The following is a 23580-nucleotide window of genomic DNA, read 5'->3' as shown; positions in this document are numbered from 1 at the left end:
ATTCAATAATATAATACATGGTCATATAATAATGTTTGTATTGCATTAAAGACAACCGACCAAGGCCCGTATTCACATTGTTCATCGGCCACTAAACAGCTGGTGGGTATGGACGCAGAGGACAGAAATTTCATGCCAGTACATTATTTCATTTTGTCTCACAAACGGTTAAGAGGATTTTGAATCCAGTTTTCGTTAAGTTTTAAAATAATTAATGTAAGCATGTAAACATATTTCAAAAGAACAAAGAAAGCAAGTTTTCTTAGATCATACTATACCTGAAAATTAATACTTTTGAAAAGTGATCAAAACCTACCGGGAATATCTCAGAGGAATATACGTCTGAAAGTGAAATACATGTAGGTATCTTACAAGCTATTTAACTGTAAGTTCAAAAAGCTCAACGAGTATCAATTTGACACATACTTGTGATATTCACCTTCAGAGTTGGGAAAACAAACAAGTTTATTTGTTTATTGAATAACATTACTCTAAATGTACCCCATTAATACGTATATGCATTTGTTTACAATGCATTTTATACTTGTCGTTAGGCTTTGAAAAGGAAGATAAAACAAAGGGTTAAAGAATCCATGCACGTATCCAGCTCTATTCAAAGTCAAGTGCCATTACATGACGTTTCATTAGAATCCTTTAATACTTTTTATTATTTTTTAATCTCAGATGTAATGAAATATTTAATTGTTGAAATACACCGTAAGATATTATGGATTGGTTAATTTAAGGCAACTATGTTAACAAGTTTTTTCGATTAAGTGACCAATCACAGACGATTTGACATAAAGAATACCGTTAAGTGCAAAAGATCCCCATACGTGCTCTGTTTATACAGTTTTTTTTTCTAATCACTTTAACATAGGGGGTAATCACGTGACAAACAAGATGGCGACGTCCATGCCGAGGCAGGTATTTTTTGTCGTTTTATACCCTGTATTACTTGTATTATATTTGTTTAGTCCGCTCACTTTAAAGCCATATACGAAAGAAAGTTACTGGCTTTGATTTCATAGTAATATTCGCTCTATATCTCGACTTTACTCGGTGCAAAATGTCTTAGCGGAATGACCTAATTAGGGTTCCACTAAGGAAATTTGCGGGGAGTAAAGTCGAGATATAAAGCGAATTTAAATACGAAATAAACGCTAATCACCTTTTTACTGATTTATACACTAACAGTTCTCCCAAATCCACCAAATGATATTATTGAAGATATTAAATCAGAAATATTTAATTTCATATGGGACGGTAAACCTGATAAAATTAAACGAACTCAATTAATTGAATCAGTAGAATATGGAGGTGTAAGACTAACTGATATAGATTCATTCCTGAATGCAATCAAATGCAGTTGGGTTAAAAGATATTTTGATAATACCAATACGAGTAAATGGAAAATATTTTACCAGAAAATTCTTAAAAAAATATGTTGACTCATTACTTTTTTAATGTAATATCGACAATAATATCTTGGATGAATTTTCAACCAAAAACATATTTCTATCGAATGTTCTATCGGCATGGTGTAGAGTTACTAATAATTTAGAAAACCAAAATAGACAGTAAACTCATTCTATGGAACAATAAAGACATAGCTACTAACAATAAAACGTTTTTCTATAAGGATTGGTTCGAAACTTCGAACGAAACAGAAAATATGTAGATCAATTGTACAACTTCAGAATAAACGACTTCTATTCTTTTGATAACTTATGCTACATAGTCGGAATACCCACAAGTAATTTTCTGATGTACTACACATTGATCAAAAGTATACCAATACATATTAATGCTGCTACCACTATAAATAATACACCATGTACTCAAAAGCATTCTTAAAAAACATAATTGCAAAACAAACCAAAACGAACAAAATATTTTACACACTTCAAATAAAAACCATGCCGAAATCTCTAAAGCTCAAACTAAATGGCAAAACCTTCTAAGAGAAAAAGAATTTAATTGGGAACAAATATTCGTCATGCCATATAGATCATCTACTGTGTAGTGAACATATTGAAACAATAGAACACCTTTTCTGGGAGTGTAAACATATTCAATCTCTATGGAATCAATTGACAACCTTTCTAGAGAAACAACAATTAAATGTTAAACTCTCTCTCTTAGACATCAGTTTGGGAGTAAATACCTTAAAAATACAAGAGGTTAATAACGCTGTGAATTACATAATTATATTGATGAAATATTTTATATTCAGTATGAAATGCAGAAAACAACTGCCTACAATTAACTGCTTCATCACTTATTTAAAACTGAAGATTCAAATTGAAAAAGAAATAGCCCTAAACAATGATACACTTTATATATTTGAACAAAAATGGAAACACATTAAACTTTCATAAACAAGACAAGTATGCTTTCTACCCTATCTTTATGCAACTCATCCGTATTCATAACTATTCTGTTTGATTTGAAATTTTCTCTTTTTTCTAAAAAAACACCTACCAAAAACAACCAAAAATACAAATTAACCTTTTTTTCTTAAGGAAACCACAAAGTCAAAAAATATATATTAGCATATCTTGTATAACATGTCTGAACATTTTTGTTGCTACATGGTTTCACTTTGTTTTATGATCATATACATGTATACATTGTATGTCTTCTATTATATAAAAAAAAACAAAAAAACTTTGTACTGATATGGCTGGAAAGTAAGCGACAGTTAAAAATAAACAGAAGTAATAAAGGGTATAAAGCGGCGAGAAATAACCGTCTCGGTATGGACGTCGCCATATTGATTATCACGTGATTACCCCCTCTGTTTAATACTAATACCAATTGAGTTGGTAAAAAAACAAACAGAGGAGCAATGACATTGTAAAACCTGAAACAGTCATGGTCATTGAACTCTGAACGTCCTCTCAAACCCTTATCTTTTAATTTAACGTACATTTGAATGTTTTTGAGTTATATTCGACACAAGAAGTAGACAGACGGACAGATGAAAGGCATATAAATGATGTCATTATAAGACAGGAAAAATTAAGTCTTCAACTAACAGTTAATAAAATAATGGATTGTTTTTGTACCGGACTATTACACTTCCATAATAAGTAAAAAAACAAGTGAAATCTATTTGTACACATACATCATATTGGAATTATATAGCTTTTAATACAAAATATACATACATAAAATAGTTTTGAAATCGAAAAAGTAAAAGCCGTTTTCAAAACATGAATGAATTCTTCACTCATTCTTTGGTAAACAGCAAGGCTAAGACCCTAGGTCGATCACCTAATACATGTAGACACCCGCCTGTAATGTATGGATTATGTGATGTTTGTGCAATAACTGTGGATTTTAACTCATGACATATGAAGTATGAGACAGTATCAGCACACATTAAAGTTTTAACTATAGACAAGTAACCACATTGTGGTGCCTATTTTGATCCCATGAGCATGATTTGAACAAACGGTTATTTAATGCAGTTATTTAGTTTTAAACAAAGGGACTTGATTGAACAAACTTAGATTTGGAAAATAATACAATTTGTCACACCAAATATCAAGTCGTAACTCTTTCAGTTTCAGATAAGATAGTTTTAGTTTATCGCAATTAAATGTACAATTCTTCATAAATAACTTGGCCCCTGTGGCTTTGCATGTTTTGACCCTATGGACATGATTCAATCAGACAATAACAACGGCAAAGCTGGGCCGTGTAATAAAACACGTAAAACTCCATCAAGGTAAACTGGAAACTCATTTGATTCAAATAGAGTACACTGCACATGTTTACGATCATGCATTCTTTATGAATGAAATCTCCAGTTGTAAAGACACACCTCCGCATTGGACCAATGAAATCACTCGTATGTTTAAAATGTCAGTTAGTTGAAATGTAGGTAAACAAAGGTTTCAAACGGCGCTGGACAGTTAGTCTTGATGCAGAATGTAACGACAAGAACGGTAATAATGTTTTTTTTTATACGTTTTATTGAATTATGGTATCGAACTACATGAACTTTGTAGGGAAGTTGCCCTTTACTCCGTGAAGATTTCAGTCTTAAAGACAGCAAGATCACTATCAACTGGGTCATGCGAGTTGTGTATCGTGTTATTTCTTAAAAGTTGACCCAGCATTTGTAAAAATATTGCAAGACATATACATTTCCAGAAAGGAAATTCATTTCTGCGTTGAATAAGACCGAGATCGTGAAAATCGCTGCAACATTGATGAAGATAAGGCTGTTCAAAGCGATGCACCCTGTTTTGGGCTGATTTTGAGTTGCATTCCTTGTTACATGTATATATATATTTGATAGTGAAATATTTTTTTTCAGAAAAGTTAATTTTTTGTTATAATATGATTATTCATCATTCAAAATGATGTTTTCACTAATTAATATCATAGCCACACGCTACCCACCTGTGATACAACCATTACATTTTTTTTTATTACACATGTGTAATACAACATTTTTAAGCGTTTTCATTGGCTTAGTTTTCGTTTATTGACCAATCACATTTTGTTATTTTGCTGAAATGACGTTGTAACGTAAAATGACGTCACGAAATGAAAACAACATTCGGGATTAATCATTATGTTTGCGTAAATATTTATTTAATTTGCTCATTTAAAAGCATGTGATAAAAAAGATCTGACACTCGTTGTCATGTCATTCCATATTTTATTAAACTCGTCCAGGAAATTCGTTAGTAAGCTCGCCAAAGGCTCGCTAACTAACAAAATTCCTGAACTCGTTTAATAAAATATGGTATGATATGACAACTCGTGCCAGATCCTATATTTATCACCATTATTTTGGATTTAATTTTCATAACCCTCGAGAACTAACGCGAGTTACTACCAGTAATGGATAATATAAATAGTCTTTGGTATTAATAAAATTAAGATTAATCTAGTTTACAATCAGTAATAAAACATTTATATTTTGTCAAAGTAGGAGAAATATAATCAACATATAGGATATGCCTTACACAGAATAGGACACACCATAAATAAGATCAGACATTTTATCATTACATGAATGTAAATGTCATTGATCACAAAAAAAGACTGAAGAACATTATCGAAACAATCAGTTTTGTTAAGCTAAGTTCTCAACAACTCAGTATCACAGACATTAATTTAATTACATTTATTATTACACAGTTTATTTACACTACCCTGAACATTCCAAAGAACACATTTCAGGTGCTTCTTGTTAATGTCATATGTTCTCTGAGACATGAATGATGGGTTTTCAGGTGCCGTCGGTTGTTTGTCAAGTTGTTGGCGTCTCCTATATTCCTGTGGGTGTCTGGGAAGACGAGACGGCATCTCCGGTACGGGACCTTTACCGTATGAAGGGTCCATCACTTTCAGTTTAACAGTACATTTATTCTGTTAGCAGTTCAATCGTACAACAATTGGACGTTCAGAGCCCGAGTGGTAGTTACCGATTCTGTGTGCGCGGTCGATGCGTATGGTTTCCCTCGCACGGGTCATTGGCAGGTCGTTTTCACAGAATTCGTTGATTTAATGGGTCCAAGTTTTTAATTATATTTTAGTTTTGATTTGTGTCAGACATGCTTTAATGTTATTAAAGACATATTACAATAGTTTACCTCGTGCACATCGATAAGCTGTCAAGTTTTATTCCATAATAACGCGATATTTAAGTCTTCATTACCACCGTCATTAATGCAACTATTGTATTTGCATTAACAATCCACGTAGTGTATTATATTGTATAATTTTACAATTTCAAACAACACAGCATAATTATAAGTTAGCGTTACAAATATATCAGTTAACCTGTCCAACTGATGAATTCATCGTACAGCACGGTTTTGATAATAAACTGTAGATAATAATATATGTATCATCTTTGAGAAAACGAGCTAAATGTGTGTAAATCATCACTCTCTCAACATGCCGTTTAAAGTCTGAATATCCTCTGCATTCTGGTCCTCCAATAGTTGTCTATGTGTTCTGAGATTTGCATCTCTTTCTTGCAGTCTCGGATTGGCGTGCATTCGCTTGATTCCTCCGACAGGCCACGCAGAACCGCCCTCTTGTGAAGAGCGTTGTATTCATTGAGGATGTTTCGCACGGCAATGCGCTTGCTGGTCAGTTCGAAATCCATTTTACGACATTTGATGCAATCTGAAACAGAGACGACAGAATGTACTGATGGTCATCTTTAATATGAACGCTGGTTTGGTCGCCAGGTGGTGAAAACCATGCAGCCAATCCGGGACTCATTCCTTGCACCTCTCGCTTACAAGGCGAGTGTTCTACCGAGTGAGCTAACATTTACATTGTAATTAAACATAATATTGACAAAAGTAATTGTGATCAAACCGCACTTGACTGGCATTTCTTGATGTTGAAATCTGCAGCTCGGGCTAGGCATTCTTCCACATTCACGCCTCCATAGTTCGTCCTCATGTAGGCGTTTTTAGCTTCCATGTGCTCTATAAACTTGTTGCATGCTTGCAATTGTTTGGTTTTCTCCATGCAGCATTCACAATCTATAACAAAGCTTAGTCTGGATTCGGAGCAAAACGATGCATAGTTGTATTACGTACTGCATGCGCATACTTATTTGAACAAACAATTAATCAGCAATAAATGCAATATTCATTTATAGGAAGTAGCTAAGCACCATTTTTTATTAGTGACAGTAATTAGAAACATGAGCTTGCGAAGGACATCGCCCTTGAATTGAGTTGATCACAGTTTCTAACCTTCTTTTTCTAAGCCAAACAGTTTGTATTGTATGTAATTCGGGGTTGTTCTCAAGTAATTCATTATTTTTATCATTAGAAATACTCTTTATACAAACAAAGCTTGATTTGAGCGGATTTTTTTTCTGTTTTATGTAGCAATGATGGACTGTTGACGTTGACACAATGCGCCCTATATGCAAGAGCAAGCTTATACGTAAAATTTAAAAGTGTAAAGAGGCACTTGATTTTGATAGACGTCAATCCAAAATTATATATGGGGTCATTTCGATATGGAGAATAAATGTTTGAATTTTTAATGTAATCCTTCACGCAATTCGCGTGAAATAAGCTTAATGAAACTTAAACCTGCCACTATAGTAAATATGCAGATGTCTTAGTTTAAAATGATCTATAATTGGGCAAAATTTAAAATACATTTAGATCTACCCAACTTTGCCTTTGTGATCTTTTCAACGTGGGGAATATATATTATAAGTATGAATTAAATCATTTAAGTCATTATTGAGCAAAAAGCTTTCAGAAACATTTACTCCTGCCTATGTAGAGCATGTTTAACAAGGGCTGTTTGTAAAACATGCATGCCCCCTATATAGGCTGTCAGTTGTTGTGGAAGCCATTGTGAGAATACGTTTTTGTCACTGTGAAATTGACCTTTGACCGAGTGACCTGAACATCAATAGGGGTCATCTGCCAGTCAAGATAAATTGATCCACTTTAGCTGGATGGGAGAGTCCACTAGGCATAAATGGGTTAAAGTTTTAGGAAATAAAAATACAATGATATTTGACCTTTGACCTTGAAGGATGACCTTGACCTTGACTTTTCACCGCTCAAATTGTGCAGCTCAGTGCCACATATGAAGTTGCTATCTTCAATATTGCAAAACGTATCCAACTTTAACCAAGGTTAAAGTTTTTGGACACACACAAACAATGAATGAATACGTTTTTTGTCACTGTGACCTTGACCTTTGACCTAGTGACCTGAAAATCAATAGGGGTCATCTGCCATTCATGATCAATGTTCCTATGAAGTTTCATGATCCTAGGCGTAAGCATTCTTGAGTTATCATCCGGAAACCATTTTACTGTTTCGAGTCACTATGACCTTGACCTTTGACCTAGTGACCTGAAAATCAATAGGAGTCATCTGCCAGTCGTGATCAATGTACTTATTAAGTTATATGATCCTAAGCCTAAGCGTTCTTTAGTTATCATCCGGAAACCATCTGGTGGACGGACCGACCGACCGACGGACCGACCGACATGTGCAAAACAATATACCCCTCTTCTTCGAAGGGGGGCATCAAAATGTTGTATGTACATTCCGTTGTCCAACGTGTATTGGTTGCATATAATATTTATATTAAGTTAATTCATACCCCATATGTTCGCCTCCACTACAGTGTATCCCGATAGCCACTTCCGAACTCGGTCCAAATGTTTGCCGGCCTCGCAGGCCTGGTTCACAACAAGGACAAGCGTCTGTCTATTGGTCGATCTGTCTCCGGCTGAAACTGTTGTCGCACAACGTGTCAAGTAGCAGTTTAAATTACAATTGTATATAGACTGTTCTTAATAGACAATTCAGAGCTTGTCTTTACTAGACTGAGTAAACATCGGGCACATGTGTCAGTTATAACTTAATAATATTTGGGATGTCATCAGTTGAGTTTTATGTATGTGTGGAGATTCTAAGTAAATCAGTTCTGTTTTTTTTTACTACAAACGCAAAACACAGACAATGCAAAACTAGTAGTGGGATCCCTGATTTAAGAAATTTAGCCATGACGTGCAAAGTGAATCGTAACTATGTTGTTTCTAATTAAAAACCTGTGGTACGCATATCTACTTGACCTCATTACCACTTGACATGATCATTTGAAAAGAACGTGGTTATTAACAAAAAATAGAAACACGTTAAAGATTCACTAGAACGAACTACGTTCGACATACATGGTATGTTTATATGTGCTGCCTTATAGAAAATGGGTTGCGTTTTATTTGAATAATAAGTAAAATATTTTATGACAGCTTAAAGAATTTAAGACGAATACACAATGACGCTTGTTTTGTTCACTAGCTTTTTGTGTCGTTCTTTAAATATTTCGCTTGATTCAACCGTATTTCAGTCATATTTTTGCACCGGATGCACCATTTTTTCAGTAAAAATTAACTGATTTTTCAGTACTAAGGGAACTTATAAATGTACAACCAAATTAAAAGAAGCGGCAGCAAATGACCGTGACCAATAAACTACTCCCGGATTACGCTCGACCATGGACAAACCCACTAATCCCTTAAAAACCCGCCGACCCAATTAATCCACCAACCGCATTTCATTAAAATAAAAACAAATTGGTTTCTTTGAGATAATTTTAAACGTCTCAATTCCATTTATATCCGCAGATTAGAATGGGTGTTTTTTTCAAAACGTATTCCCTGATACGTCTATTACCAAACACGTAAGTGGCCGGGCTGTAAATGCTACATATGCGCTAGCCTTACAGATCGCACATCTTTTTAAGCACATGGTGTGATATTGTGAAACACCATGACCTACACAAAATGACCTAATATTCCGTCTAATCTATGATTGCCAACACCTAATTCCTAGTCACGTCATAAACACATGCACTTGATAACATAGCTGTTCGACATTCACGTAATGCACACCTATACATGTACACATGCAATGACAATGACCTAATAATACTTCATATCTTATAAGGAAAGCACATATCGATGACATGCGTATGTAGCCAAGCAAAGCAGGTGCAAAGAGCATTTGTATACCTAAATATATGCATTACCGATTTTAACATTATCATTCGATCTGACCTGTTTCCAAATACATCTTTTGATTTTCCGAATACATCATTAAATAATGTTTTATTGTTTTGAGCACTTTTACATGCACCATTAAAAGCGTGTATATAATCTAGCCTGACTTACATTGTCGTTTTATTGGTTTGCAATGCACTACTGTACCGCTGAAATGTACATTATTCAAACGGCCGCGTTTATTGATTTGTTGTCGCTGAAACACAGTATTTTCAACACTAGTATTTTTTATACCCAAATTAAACTTAAGAATTGTATTATTGGGTTGAACTTAAAATACATTTACAGTGACTTCGATGTAAGATCGAATAAGCTCACGTGTTTTTATTGTGCGAAGGTGGATTTGATCGCAGATCTCAGCCAGAGTGGATACTTGATCGACCACGTCTGAAAGCCCAACATTTTGCAATAGAATCTGAAGATGTAGAAACTTTACATCGGAGACCAACTGTTGTAGAAAATCCGGTACCTTCGCGGACTCATGACCTAAAATTAATATTTGCAATGATGTACAAATATGTGTTATAATATTTAACACGGTATCATGGACAAATAAAACAAAAAAAGTAATTGATGTTTACATTGATTCAAAATAACTAAACATAACCGTTATATTATTAGACCCAAATATTAACGAGTTTGTTTTTGCAATCTTATATTTCATTTACTGTGTTTAAACAACTGATCATGTGTAAAGAAATACATGAGCTTAATCATCTGCCGATTTGCATTTAAAGTGGGAAATAAACTAAAGCCCTCCTGTAACATTTCACATTTATATCCGGGGTTGATTTTTTCCAAATTTGCTTATAATTGATTTCATTCATATATTGAGTATTCATATACCATTGTTTACAAAACTGAATGAATGAGTTACCGTCAGCAAGTAGTTCGATTGCACCCAAAACTTCCTGTGGTAGCTCGCTCAGCGTGGTCCTAAGACCTCCTTCTATTTTATGTCTATGTTGACATTTCTTGAACTGCTTGTTGAATGTGTTCACACGTAAGTCTGTGTTAAATTCTTGGTATCCCTCAGCATTAACTTCGACTCCATTTGTAGCCATCGTTCGGCTATTTGCATTCTCATTACGCGTTTCTTTTGACTCTTTCATTGGTTCGTCAACGTGGATATGTTCTGTATCAGGAACAACCTCCGCAGCAACTGTTTGAGTATTTTTTGAACTTAGCATGTCTCCTTTCAAATTATCACGAGGATACTATGCATATGATAACATCGTTTGTGCCAAATATGTTATCTATGATTAGTATTCATAAGTATGCAATGTACCGTTATGACTAATTTCATTATCCGTTATCCGTCTGAACTTCAGAAACTAATACAGTCCGCATTAATTATATAGTGAAAGGGTTTATTTTGTGTGCCATGGATGTATATGCTTGTTTAATCCCATGTATACAAATTTTGGTTTATAAGACCATTCTTTGCTCGTGTAACGAATGCACAAGACGTCGCGTAGACCAATCTTTGTATTTTCCATGCCGATAGTGTTATCTCCTATAAATAAAATAGACCGTAAATAAGTGCTGAAAGGAAATGTTGCAAACTGCCATTTAATTATTATCAATGCTTATAAAAACCTGTCAAGAATAAACTGCGTTGACCTGGTGTGTGATATATGTCCATTTTTACAACAATTGAAAATCGTTTGAAAACTAAATCTGATAGCTTTCAATGGGTTTACTAAATAGCTGTATTTAAAAAAATTAAATGATAACAAATTACATAAGTACAGCGCTCATGGGTCCCTTAAAGTTAATATTATTCACAATTGTGTATTTAAATCAATAATCCTGTATTATCTTTCTGCTACTAAGTACTTTTATCCACATATATACACCAGTTCCGTGAACACAAATGTTTTGTCCCATATCGAGTTTAAATGAGCTATATATCCATACTACACCGCACTGTTCGATCGCATACGTTATAAAAACCATATATCCATCCTTTGAAATATATGTATTTCGAATCGCTACCAAAACGTTGGAGAAAGAAACACACAGTACAGTCGAGCGTGATTTAATTAAAATATTGGGTTTCCATGATTAAATGAAATATTGGGTTCCCTTGAAACTAGTCACTCAGCGTGACTTTTTATTTTATACTGCATATACGTACTCAAATTAATATATATAAATCTTCATTGATTGTTACCACAAAATTATTTGTGATAATAAATTGCGTTGAAATTATGAAATACAGGAATATTACATAACGCACTTCCACAACGGACCCGTTCTCTGCGTTAAGTGCAGTTTAGGGTTTCAGAAAGAGTTATTTATCACCAAACATTTCAAAAAAAATATGATCAGCATTTGTAATATTTTCTTTAAACAACGATACATACCCATCTTTACTTACCTGTTATTGATGCGATCAAACTTGTTTGACAAATAATATAATAGGTATCACTTCAGAATTTATATTTTAAATGAATTTCGGCTAACCATCGCAGCCACAAAGTATCGTTTTGATTTTGTAGGCGGTATATATACTCCGCCAGTTGATCATGAATAGTGTGCGTGATTTTAAAACTGTGCTATGTGATTGAATATTTAAATATGATGAAAACATGCAACGATATATGTCAATTACGTGTCAATTGGCTTTATGACACATATTAAGTTATTTATAAAAGTGAAAAGGTTCAATATGCGTTCTAAAGTGTATTGATTTTATTTGAAATCGAAAGTCATCGACATACCTATATGATGATGTACGTGTAACTACGTAGCAGTACATAATCTAATTAAGCATCGCTCTAGGACAACTGGGGACCGTTATAACAAACATCGTACGACAAATTTAGAACACGATACATATTTTAAAGAAACATTATTGCAAAACACCAAGGCATATTATTACTAATTTTCAGTAAATGTATTCATTTCATCAGTGTCTTACCGCCGGAATAGGTTTTGCGTGGATATTATTTTATCAACATCTTGTATATTTTACTCTTCAAAGTTTAGTCGTAAAGTAAGACTGTCGTACGATCTTTGATGAAACGACCCCCTGGCCTTCATGCATGTGCGTAAAGTGTCGTCTCAGGTTAGCCTGTGCAGACTGATACGGAACGACACTTTCCGCCTAAACTGGATTTTTGTTTAGAAGAGACTTCCCTCAAACGTAAAATTCCATAAACCGGAAATTCCATAAAGCAGAAAGTGTCGTCCCTGATTAGCCTGTATGGACTCCACAGGGTAATCTTTGAGGTTGGCATTGTTTTCCAGATAGATACGACACAAATAACAGATACCAAATAGATGTTACACATTAATTAACCCCTAACCCTTACCCTAACCTTTAAACCTCACCCTAACCCTAACCCTTCGTGGACGGAGTTAACATCACATTTTCAATTGTGCAATTTCTCTTTGGGTGGGAATCTATTTTGAATACAATGTTTTCGAATCTTAGACGACACGTAACACGCGTGCATTAAGCCCAGTTTTACCTGAACGCAACTCCAATCATAAAAAGCATGTTACGAGGTTTGTCAACGACGTGTCAGGTTAAACAAAGCGAATGTCTTCATACCAACATATTAAATATCAATGCATTGTCTACAACCGTTACGTTTCGAAGAAACATTACTAGATGTCAGACCAATGCGCACAATGAACCAACGACATGAACTGATTGAAACGGTTTCATTGCTGATATTTGCGTTATAACCAAGTCATTTTGGGATTCAAGTTTTGCCGGGAAAAAGAAGTTATTGGTTTTCTATATACGTGTACTTATACCTATAAGACATATACCTAACGTGTTAACCCATTTATGCCTAGCGTCTAGAAAAAAGGCCTTGACAAACAACGTAGACCCAGATGAGACGCCAAATGATGCGGCGTCTCATCTGGGTCTGCGCTGTTTGCTTAAAGGAATTTCTGTAAGAAATAGTATAAATATAGAAATAAATAGACTAGACATCCCTAATTTTGGAAATAAATTGATCCAATTTTGCAGGATGGAAGAGTCCACTTGGCATAAAGGGATTAATTGGAAATGGTCATACTATGTTAGTGTTGGAAGAGTGTTTTTATATAAGACACGCATTACTGGCAGTTGCTTTCTTTAATTTGAGGTTCGTGATGTCTGCAACGGATTCAACTGTCTCCTGTTAAAAAGCACCAAATAAAGCTGCAAAGACATCATCATCATTTTTATAATCATCTTCACTACTGTGACCACAATGCCCGTATACCCATATCATATAAATTCTATTTGCCTCAATATACTCGTAAACAATATTATCGACAATTCTTACCTTCTATGAATAACTAGTCAATTATTTAGATGGGAAATAATGCAGATATTGATCGTACGAGAGTTCTTCTTGGTTACCTACCTTAGAATGGTTGTGCATAGTTGACCCGCGTCATTTGAAAACGAGTAGTATACAAATGCGGTCAGCAGTAGCTCCAGACCAGCCTGCGCAAGGGCTCATCAGGGGCCATTCCGTCCACTAATTAACCACAAAACCTTGCGTGACTTTATAACGGAAAGCGTACATCCTGACCGACTAGTATGGATCTACGGTTGCTGCATATAACATAAGACCAATTTTCGCATGACGCGGGACGCATTTGACCAATGCTTTTAATGATTCTTGTAATACTCAATTTTCAGTTGCCGACTCAGCTACTACTTAAAAGTGTCCCATTTAAGCATACTACAATATACCCCGAGTATGGAAAATACGCTTAAAGATATCCGGCCCTTCTCCGGGTTACTGTTTGCTATAGTTTCCGTGCCCAGGGTACATTATAATATACTTTCACGAAGAAGCCCAGTCGGCAATGACCATTTGAGCCCTCGTAAGTGTTATTTAACATCGTCCGAAGGGCAACATATACACAGGGAAGCAGTTAAAATGCATCTCAGATTGAAGTTTATGATAATTCTGAAAGGATACGGTAAACAAAAATCGCAATCTCATATGCATTTCTCTCACATTGGCAACAGAGTACTTTTCGTGAAATTTACATTCATGAACATAACATTATGCATTGGTTTTCAAGGGAAGTGGTCCTCAAATAAAACAAGACAACAAATCGATAGGAATCAAATGATGCTTTTATCATAAGTTAAATTGACCCGGACACTAAAAATTTACGAGCAAAAATGATAGCATAGAGTGCAATAGACGGAAAACAAAACTTCTGTAATGAAATAATAAATGAAAAACACATTTGTTTGTATTTGTATAACATCACTATTATTTGACATTCAGTCAAAATCGTTAACAAATAATCGCAATTCAACATACCCCAAAAACTAAATAGGTTTCTATGTGTGATTGTTCAGTACATGTATCATGTATGTCAAATTATTGCTCTGATGACAGATCGACACATTTTTCTCATCGATAACCCATATATTGTAAGCCGATGGTCACGTCTTTGAAATTATGCTCAACTCATCACAAAAAGTTTTATGATTTTTCTGATGGGGTAATTTTTATGGAAGATGAAACTCGCATTATGTGCGATGCGGTAGATATGTATTAAATGTGTTAGACGTGCGATACGAGCTTGTTTTCAGCTACATTGCCAAACAATCGACAAGTCTGCAATCGTCTTATTGTACACAATGTTATTTGGATTAAGTATTGTAACACATATTTTGAATAGCATTGTCTTAAGAAAAAGGATATTATGAAAAAGAAAATCAGTATTCCCGCATACTTCCATTTTAAAGTGCCTATCGTACATGTAAGCAACGTACAATCGACGTATTGAAGCCGTGCTCAAATATAAAACAAAATGCAGTGGAATTAAACAATACAAAAACTGTACGTATCGTTAGTTTATGCCGATAAACAACGACAACTGACCTGATCGAACTGTATTGTTTTCGATCTGGACAAGAAAAACATTCTCCTTCTCGGCACCAACCGTGTTTTTCATTTTTTTAGCTTTATAAATTCCACGTATTGTAATGTTTAGTACTTAGTTGGTGCAGTGTAACCTCTGCAACAGATGGGAGTAGGTAAATTATATATATGTACTTCCGGTTTCGGAAAATTGGGTCGGGTCTATATTGGATCATAAATAAATTGCTACAATTGATACCAAATCTATATACTTGCAGCATCGTTTACGACAATGTTTTTTTTGTTTAATTAATTATTTGAAAAGAAAATCGCTGTTGATAAAGACCAAATTTGGATTAAAGGGTGTCAAAATATCAATAAAACTGTTGATATGCACAATGGCTACCAGTAAAAACTGTCTTTTCCACCGAAGTACCGCTCATCAAAACAAAATTGTATCCATTCTAGACGATTTCAAGAATATAGCCAGCTGTATTGATACTTACCAAATTTGGATCCATTCTAGACAAAAAAATTCAAGAGTCTAGCCAGCTCTTTTGGTAGAGTCTAGCCATCTCTATTGATACCGAAATTGGATCCGTTCTAGACGATTTCAAGAGTCTAGTCAGCTCTCTTGATGCTTACCAAAATTGGATCAATTCTAGATGATTTCAATAGTTAACCAGCTATATTGATACTTACCGAAATTGTATCAAATCTAGACGATTTCAAGAGTTAGCCAGATCTATTGATACTTGCCAAAATGGAATCCATACGACAATTTCAAGAGTCTAGTTCTATTCATACTTATCGAAATTGGATCCATTCTAGACGATTTCAAGAGTCTGGCCAGCTCTATTGATACTTACTAAAATTGGGATCCATTCTAGACGTTTTCAAGAGTTAGCCAGCTCCATTGATACTTACCAAAATGGGATCCATTCTAGACGATTTCAAGAGTATAGCCAGCTCTATTGATACTTACCGAATTTGGGATCCATTCTAGATGATTTCAAGAGTCAAGCCAGCTCTATTTATACTTACCGAAATTGGATCCATTCTAGACGATTTCAAGAGTCTAGCCAGCTCTATTTATACTTACCAAAACTGGATCCATTCTAGACGATTTCAAGAGTCTAGCCAGCTCTATTTATACTTACCAAAATTGGATCCATTCTAGACGATTTCAAGAGTATAGCCAGCTTTATTGATACTTACCAAAATGGGATCCAATCTAGACAATTTCAAAAGTCTAGCCAGCTCTATTGAAACTTACCAAAATTGGATCCATTCTAGACAATTTCAAGAGTCTAGCCAACTGTATTGATACTTACCAAAATTTGATCCATTCTAGACGATTTCAAGAGTCTAGCCAGCTCAATTGATACTTACTAAAATTGAATGAATTCTAGACGTTTTCAAGAGTTAGCCAGCTCCATTGATACTTACCAAAATGGGATCCATTCTAGACGATTTCAAGAGTCTAGCCAGCTCTCTTGATGCTTACCAAAATTTGATCCCGTCTAGACGATTTCAATAGTTAACCAGCTCTATTGATACTTACCGAATTCGGATCCATTCTATACGATTTCAAGAGTCTAGCCAGCTCTGTTGATGCTTACCAAAATTTGATCCAGTCTAGTCGATTTCAATAGTTAACCTGCTCTATTGATAATAACCGAAATTGTACATTCAAGACGATTTCAAGAGTTAGCCAGCTCTATTTATATTTACCAAAATTAGATCCATTCTAGACGATTTCAAGAGTATAGCCAGCTATATTGATACTTACCAAAATGGGATCCATTCTAGAAAATTTCAAGAGTCTAGCCAGCTCTATTGATACTTACCAAAATTGGATCCATTCTAGAAAATTTCAAGAGTCTAGCCAGCTGTTTTAATACTTACCGAGTTTGGATCCATTCTATACGATTTCAAGAGTCTAGCCAGCTCCATTGATACTTACCAAAATGGGATCCATTCTAGACGATTTCAATAGTATAGCCAGCTCTATTGATACTTACCGAATTTGGGTTCCATTCTAGACGATTTCAAGAGTTGAGCAAGCTCTATTTATACTTACCGAAATTGGATCCATTCTAAACAATTTCAAAAGTCTAGCCAGCTCTATTTATACTTACCAAAATTGGATCCATTCTAGACGATTTCAAGAGTATAGCCAGCTGTATTGATACTTACCAAAATGGAATCCATTCTAGACAATTTCAAGAGTCTAGCCAGCTCTATTGATACTTACCAAAATTGGATCCATTCTAGAAAATTTCAAGAGTCTATCCAGCTGTTTTGATACTTACCGAATTTGGATCCATTCTATACGATTTCAAGAGTCTAGCCAGCTCCATTGATACTTACCAAAATGGTATCCATTCTAGACGATTTCAATAGTATAGCCAGCTCTATTGATACTTACCGAATTTGGGATCCATTCTAGACGATTTTAAGAGTTGAGCAAGCTCTATTTATACTTACCGAAATTGGATCCATTCTAAACAATTTCAAGAGTCTAGCCAGCTCTATTTATACTTACCAAAATTGGATCCATTCTAGACGATTTCAAGAGTATAGCCAGCTGTATTGATACTTACCAAAATGGAATCCATTCTAGACAATTTCAAGAGTCTAGCCAGCTCTATTGATACTTACCAAAATTGGATCCATTCTAGACAATGTTACGAGTCTAGCCAGCTCTATTGATACTTACCAAAATTTGATCCATTCTAGACGATTTCAAGAGTCTAGCCAGCTCTATTGATACGTACTAAAATGGGATCCATTCTAGACGATTTCAAGAGTATAGCCAGCTCTATTGATACTTACCGAATTTGTATCCATTCTAGACGATTTCAAGAGTCTAGCCAGCTCTCTTGATGCTTACAAAAATTTGATCCCGTCTAGACGATTTCAATAGTTAACCAGCTCTATTGATACTTACAGAATTTGAATCCATTCTATACGATTTCAAGAGTCTAGCCAGCTCTATTTATACACACCAAAGTTTGATCCATTCTAGACGATGTCAAGAGTATAGCCAGCTGTATTGATACTTACCAAAATGGGATCCATTCTAGACAATTTCAAGAGTCTAGCCAGCTCTTTTGATACTTACCAAAATTGGATCCATTCTAGACAATTTCAAGAATCTAGCCAGCTGTATTGATACTTACCGAAATTGTATCCATTCTAGACGATTTCAAGAGTCTAGCCCGCTCCATTGATACTTACCAAAATGGGATCCATTCTAGACGATTTCAATAGTATAGCCAGCTCTATTGATACTTACCGAATTTGGGATCCATTCTAGACGATTTCAAAAGTTGAGCCAGCTCTATTTATACTTACCGAAAATGGATCCATTCTTGACGATTTCAAGAGTCTAGCCAGCTCTATTTATACTTACCAAAATTGGATCCATTCTAGACATTTTCAAGAGTATAGCCAGCTGTATTGATACTTACCAAAATGGAATCCATTCTAGACGATTTCAAGAGTCTAGCCAGCTCTATTGATACGTACTAAAATGGGATCCATTCTAGACGATTTCAATAGTATAGCCAGCTCTATTGATACTGACCGAATTTGGGATCCATTCTAGACGATTTCAAAAGTTGAGCCAGCTCTATTTATACTTACCGAAAATGGATCCATTCTTGACGATTTCAAGAGTCTAGCCAGCTCTATTTATACTTACCAAAATTTGATCCATTCTAGACATTTTCAAGAGTATAGCCAGCTGTATTGATACTTACCAAAATGGAATCCATTCTAGACAATTTCAAGAGTCTAGCCAGTTCTATTGATACTTACCAAAATTATAGTTATATATATATATATATATATTTATATATATATATAGATATATATATATATATATATATATATAGATATATATATATATATATATATATATATATATATATATATATATATATATATATATATATTTATATATATTTATATATATATATAGTTATATATAGTTATGTATCATATATATATTTATATATGTATTTACTATGCAGCTTTATAGTATTTATAGGATGTAACATCTTTCAACAAAAATATGTGTTTTTGAATAGTTATTTGAGTGGAAATTAAATGGCTATTTTTGCTTTTTTGTTTAATTTGGCTGAAATGTGATGATAATGTGTAAAGTAAATAAACTACCTAATTGCTTAACATAATCATAATTAATTTGAATACAATTAAGCATGAACTGGGTTTAGCTTTTGAGCCGTTTTGGCGGAAAAGCCCTACTGATTGCTAGGATGACATTCAAATCCTGATTTTACGAAATGATGTTCGATCCATTATTTCCATTTTTGATTAATACGGTCAACAGTAATAGCGTTTCAACCACTATTTGTTCCATAGTCGCGACTGCGATTAATTAAACTAATACTGTTGATAATGGGCGATTTCCGAGCCACTTTATCCAAACTGAAACTTATTACCAGCCGGTATGAAATTTCAAAATAAATATTATCCAATATCAATGGGCAAGCAATCATACTGGAGCAACATGAGTTTTATCTCTATGTATTGTCGACTGTGTTATCTGTAGCATGTGTCTATTGTTAGATTTTGTTGGGTATCCGTTTTATATTAATTAAAATGTATTCAAATGCCATTTCTTTTACTGGTTGTGGGCATTTATTCAAGTTGCGTTTGATGAATCCCAGAGTTTGTGAAGCTTTCTTGGTTGCGTTATCGATACGAGTGTTTAATTTCAGATTATCACAAAGATCGACTCCTAAGTACAGGTGATGTTAAAGATTTTCGAGGGTTTCGTTATTCATAGTATAGTTGTAGTCTTTTCTTAGTGGAGTTGGAGATATTCATGATGGCGCATTTTTTAACATTAAACTCCATCTGCCAAGATTTGCTCCAATATTGCTTTATATTTTCCATATTGACAATGAGTTTCATGTAAACCTGATGAATATTATTTTGTGTATGTTCCTCTTGTGTATAATTTTTTACCCTGTTAATCACTAGTATTAAATATTAATACTATCTGATACAGAGAGGTTTGTAAATAACTTTCAAATAATCAGAACCGTATATAGTGATATTTATCTTAATTATTAAATAAAGGCTGTTTTTTCTCGTTATTTTATTATTTAAATCTATAAATTTGTATTGCAATTATGGTGTGTAGTTAATTTTAAACTTCTAAGTTGAATAACTGTGCTAAATTTCCCTGTACATGATTCTAAGATCTGTTTACATTTTACTTATAGGTCAACCCTCAGCAGATTGAACAGCTGTTTTCAGGCATATATACAGCTGTAGGTCATGATCTTACTAATTTTTCCACTCACTTTAACACTCCAGTCCTTGCAAACATTATCTACTATGGTGGAACGTGTACGCAGTAATTTTAAATTGCTGGTATAGGTAAAAGTGAAGTATTCTAGTAAGAATATATTAATTTATTTAAATAACAAAAGATTGTTGATGTTGACACAAGGAAGGGGCCTAAGGTACCATAAAAAGAAATGGTGTAAAAATGCTTACAGAGAAAATAGAACACAATAGTGCCACAAAATAAAAAGGGCTTAAAGGAAATTATCACCTCAAACCAGATTTGAAGGAAAATGATCAGCAAATTTCACACAATATAAGCAACACAATACAACACTGATGAATAAAAAATAAAATATAATTATAAAAGCAAAATAATACAATACTAATGCTGAAATGATTATCCCGCATGTGTAACTAGCACTATTTCAGAGCTTCAAAGGCAAATGATGAGCAAAGAAACATTGATTAATGCTACATACCTACAGTACTACAAGTTCTTCAACAAGATATCAAATGAAATTAACGAAATAAGACAACAACAGCAAACTGTTGTAGTGTCACTAGTATTATATATACATACTGTTAAGCTCAAAGAAAGCAAAAGCAAAAAAAAAGCATCAGAATGCAAACCTAATAAAGCAAATGAAAAATTAAGATGCAAATTTCTCAGAGAAAGCAAAAAGGCAACACAATGAAAACAAAACAAAACATTAGTTTTATAAATAATTATAACTGCTTATCCAATCAAGAGAGATTCAGTGTGATGAATGAGTGAGCTACCATATATTAATAATGGAGAATGCTTTTTAGGTGAGCTGATTTCAGATACATATTTATGGTTTTATATATCTGAAACATTTGATTCATTTCGTTACTAAACCTTGCAAGAGGTAAAATCATTTTTCATTTGCTTAAACCTACTATCTTTAGTTTCTTTCTTCATATGGTTACTGGTGAGTCATTTTATTATTTTAAGTGTATTTACTTGTATACTTGTTAAAATTGTAATCATTATATAATTTGAATGATATTGTATTTATCAATTATCTGATTTATAATTTATGATAATACTTATAATACTTTATGTTATTATATTTCATACCATTATCAATGATATAATTAAAACTAGGCGTAAGCATTCTTGAGTTATCATCCGGAAACCATTTTACTGTTTCGAGTCACTGTGACCTTGACCTTTGACCTAGTGACCTGAAAATCGAAAGGGTCATTTGCCAGTCATGATCAATGTACATATGAAGTTTCATGATCCTAGGCGTAAGCATTCTTGAGTTATCATACGGAAACCATTTTACTATTTCGAGTCACTGTGCCCATGACCTTTGACCTGGTGACCTGAAAATCAATATGGGTCATCTGCCAGTCATGATCAATGTTCCTATGAAGTTTCATGATCCTAGGCCTAAGTTTTCTCATCCAGAAACCATTTGGTGGACGAACCGACGGACCGACATGTGCAAAACAATATACCCCCTCTTCTTCAAAGGGGGGCTTAATAAAAGTTGGCAACTATAACCCCTTGTGTCAATACACAAACCCCGCTACATAACCAAACTGAAATACCTGTTTATTTAACTTAGTTATAAAACACCATTTTTCAAAAGTGTATATTTTACATGAAAAATAAATAAAAATAATAAGAATATCAAAACACATACTTTCTTAAATTTAAAACAGTAACATTACATCATTGTTTCATCATTTAGTAGTAAGTCTGCACATTGGCCTTTAACCAAAAAACAACAACACATTGCCATGGTAATTATGGCAGTACTTATTATTTTCACTAGTTTGTATGTTTCAAGTCAAACCGGAGTATGGACTGAGAAAAATTATAAAAGTTGATAAAGATAAAAAATGGATCAATAATGTTTTCTTAAATAGGTCCCAGAGGGCCTGTGTCGTTCAAACAAATACCAAACAATATTCAGATGCAACCTCAATTGCAGGCTCCTTATCTTTGTTGTTTAGGTCTAGGATAATAATAATTTTTATAACATGCATATAAGGAAAACGCCATGGTCCCCAGTGTATAACTAGACACATATTGAAAATCAAATCTTGGTTGAACCCTCAACAGGGATAGAACCACTGACAACTGGAGTACTGGAGTAAAAGTCTACTGCTTTGACCACTCGGTCATTTGTGGTCATACAATGTGGAAGCTATTTTATACTTTATATAAGCAATTCTCGTAGTTTCACAAAATATAACAACGACAACAAAACTTTCAATATTATTCAATCGTTTTGCATTGCAACGATTTATAATTTTATAAACCACTATAGTGGAGGGGGACATAAAAATCTGAAACAATTTTGACAATTTACCAAAACTTGAAAAGGCCCCTTTAATAAAAAAGCAAAAAGGTGTGGCTTATTTTCATCCCAGGGACATTATATGATCAATCAAAAATATTTTGACAATGTACAGAATGAATCCGAATTCGGTCAGTATCAACAAGGCTGGCTAAACGCTTGAAAATGTCCAGATTGGATCCAATTTTGTTAAGTATCAATAGTGCAGGCCAGACTCTTGAAATTGTATAGAATGGATCCAATTTTGGCAAGTAACAATAGTGCTGGGTACACTCTTGAAAATGTCCAGAATGGATCCAATTTTTGTAAGTATCAATAGATCTGGCTATACTCTTGAAATTGTCCAGAATGGATCCAATTTTGGTCAGTATCAATAGAGCTGGCTATACTCTTGAAATTGTCCAAAATGGATCCAATTTTGGTAAGTATCAATAGAGCTGGCTAGACTCTTGAAATTGTTAAGAATGGATTCAATTTTGGTAATTAT

At 34.1% G+C, this 23580-nt stretch overlaps 1 protein-coding gene across 1 annotated transcript; it reads right to left on the bottom strand.

Annotated features, from left to right (window-relative positions):
- Nucleotides 1-4910: 4910 nt before the first annotated feature.
- On the bottom strand, nucleotides 4911-10653 carry LOC127849848 (uncharacterized). Its single transcript, XM_052382600.1, has 5 exons — nucleotides 10467-10653; nucleotides 9908-10075; nucleotides 8128-8262; nucleotides 6363-6527; nucleotides 4911-6159 (listed from the first exon to the last, which is right to left on the bottom strand). Exons 1-5 carry the CDS (start codon nucleotides 10651-10653, stop codon nucleotides 5933-5935), a joined length of 882 nt encoding a protein of 293 aa, XP_052238560.1. The 3' UTR covers nucleotides 4911-5932.
- Nucleotides 10654-23580: the final 12927 nt, after the last annotated feature.

Source organism: Dreissena polymorpha, chromosome 11 (assembly GCF_020536995.1).
Source record: "Dreissena polymorpha isolate Duluth1 chromosome 11, UMN_Dpol_1.0, whole genome shotgun sequence".
Classification (NCBI taxonomy): Eukaryota; Metazoa; Mollusca; class Bivalvia; order Myida; family Dreissenidae; genus Dreissena; species Dreissena polymorpha.
The sequence above is the reverse complement of the archived record's forward strand: the minus strand, read 5'-3'. Positions and strand labels throughout refer to the sequence as shown.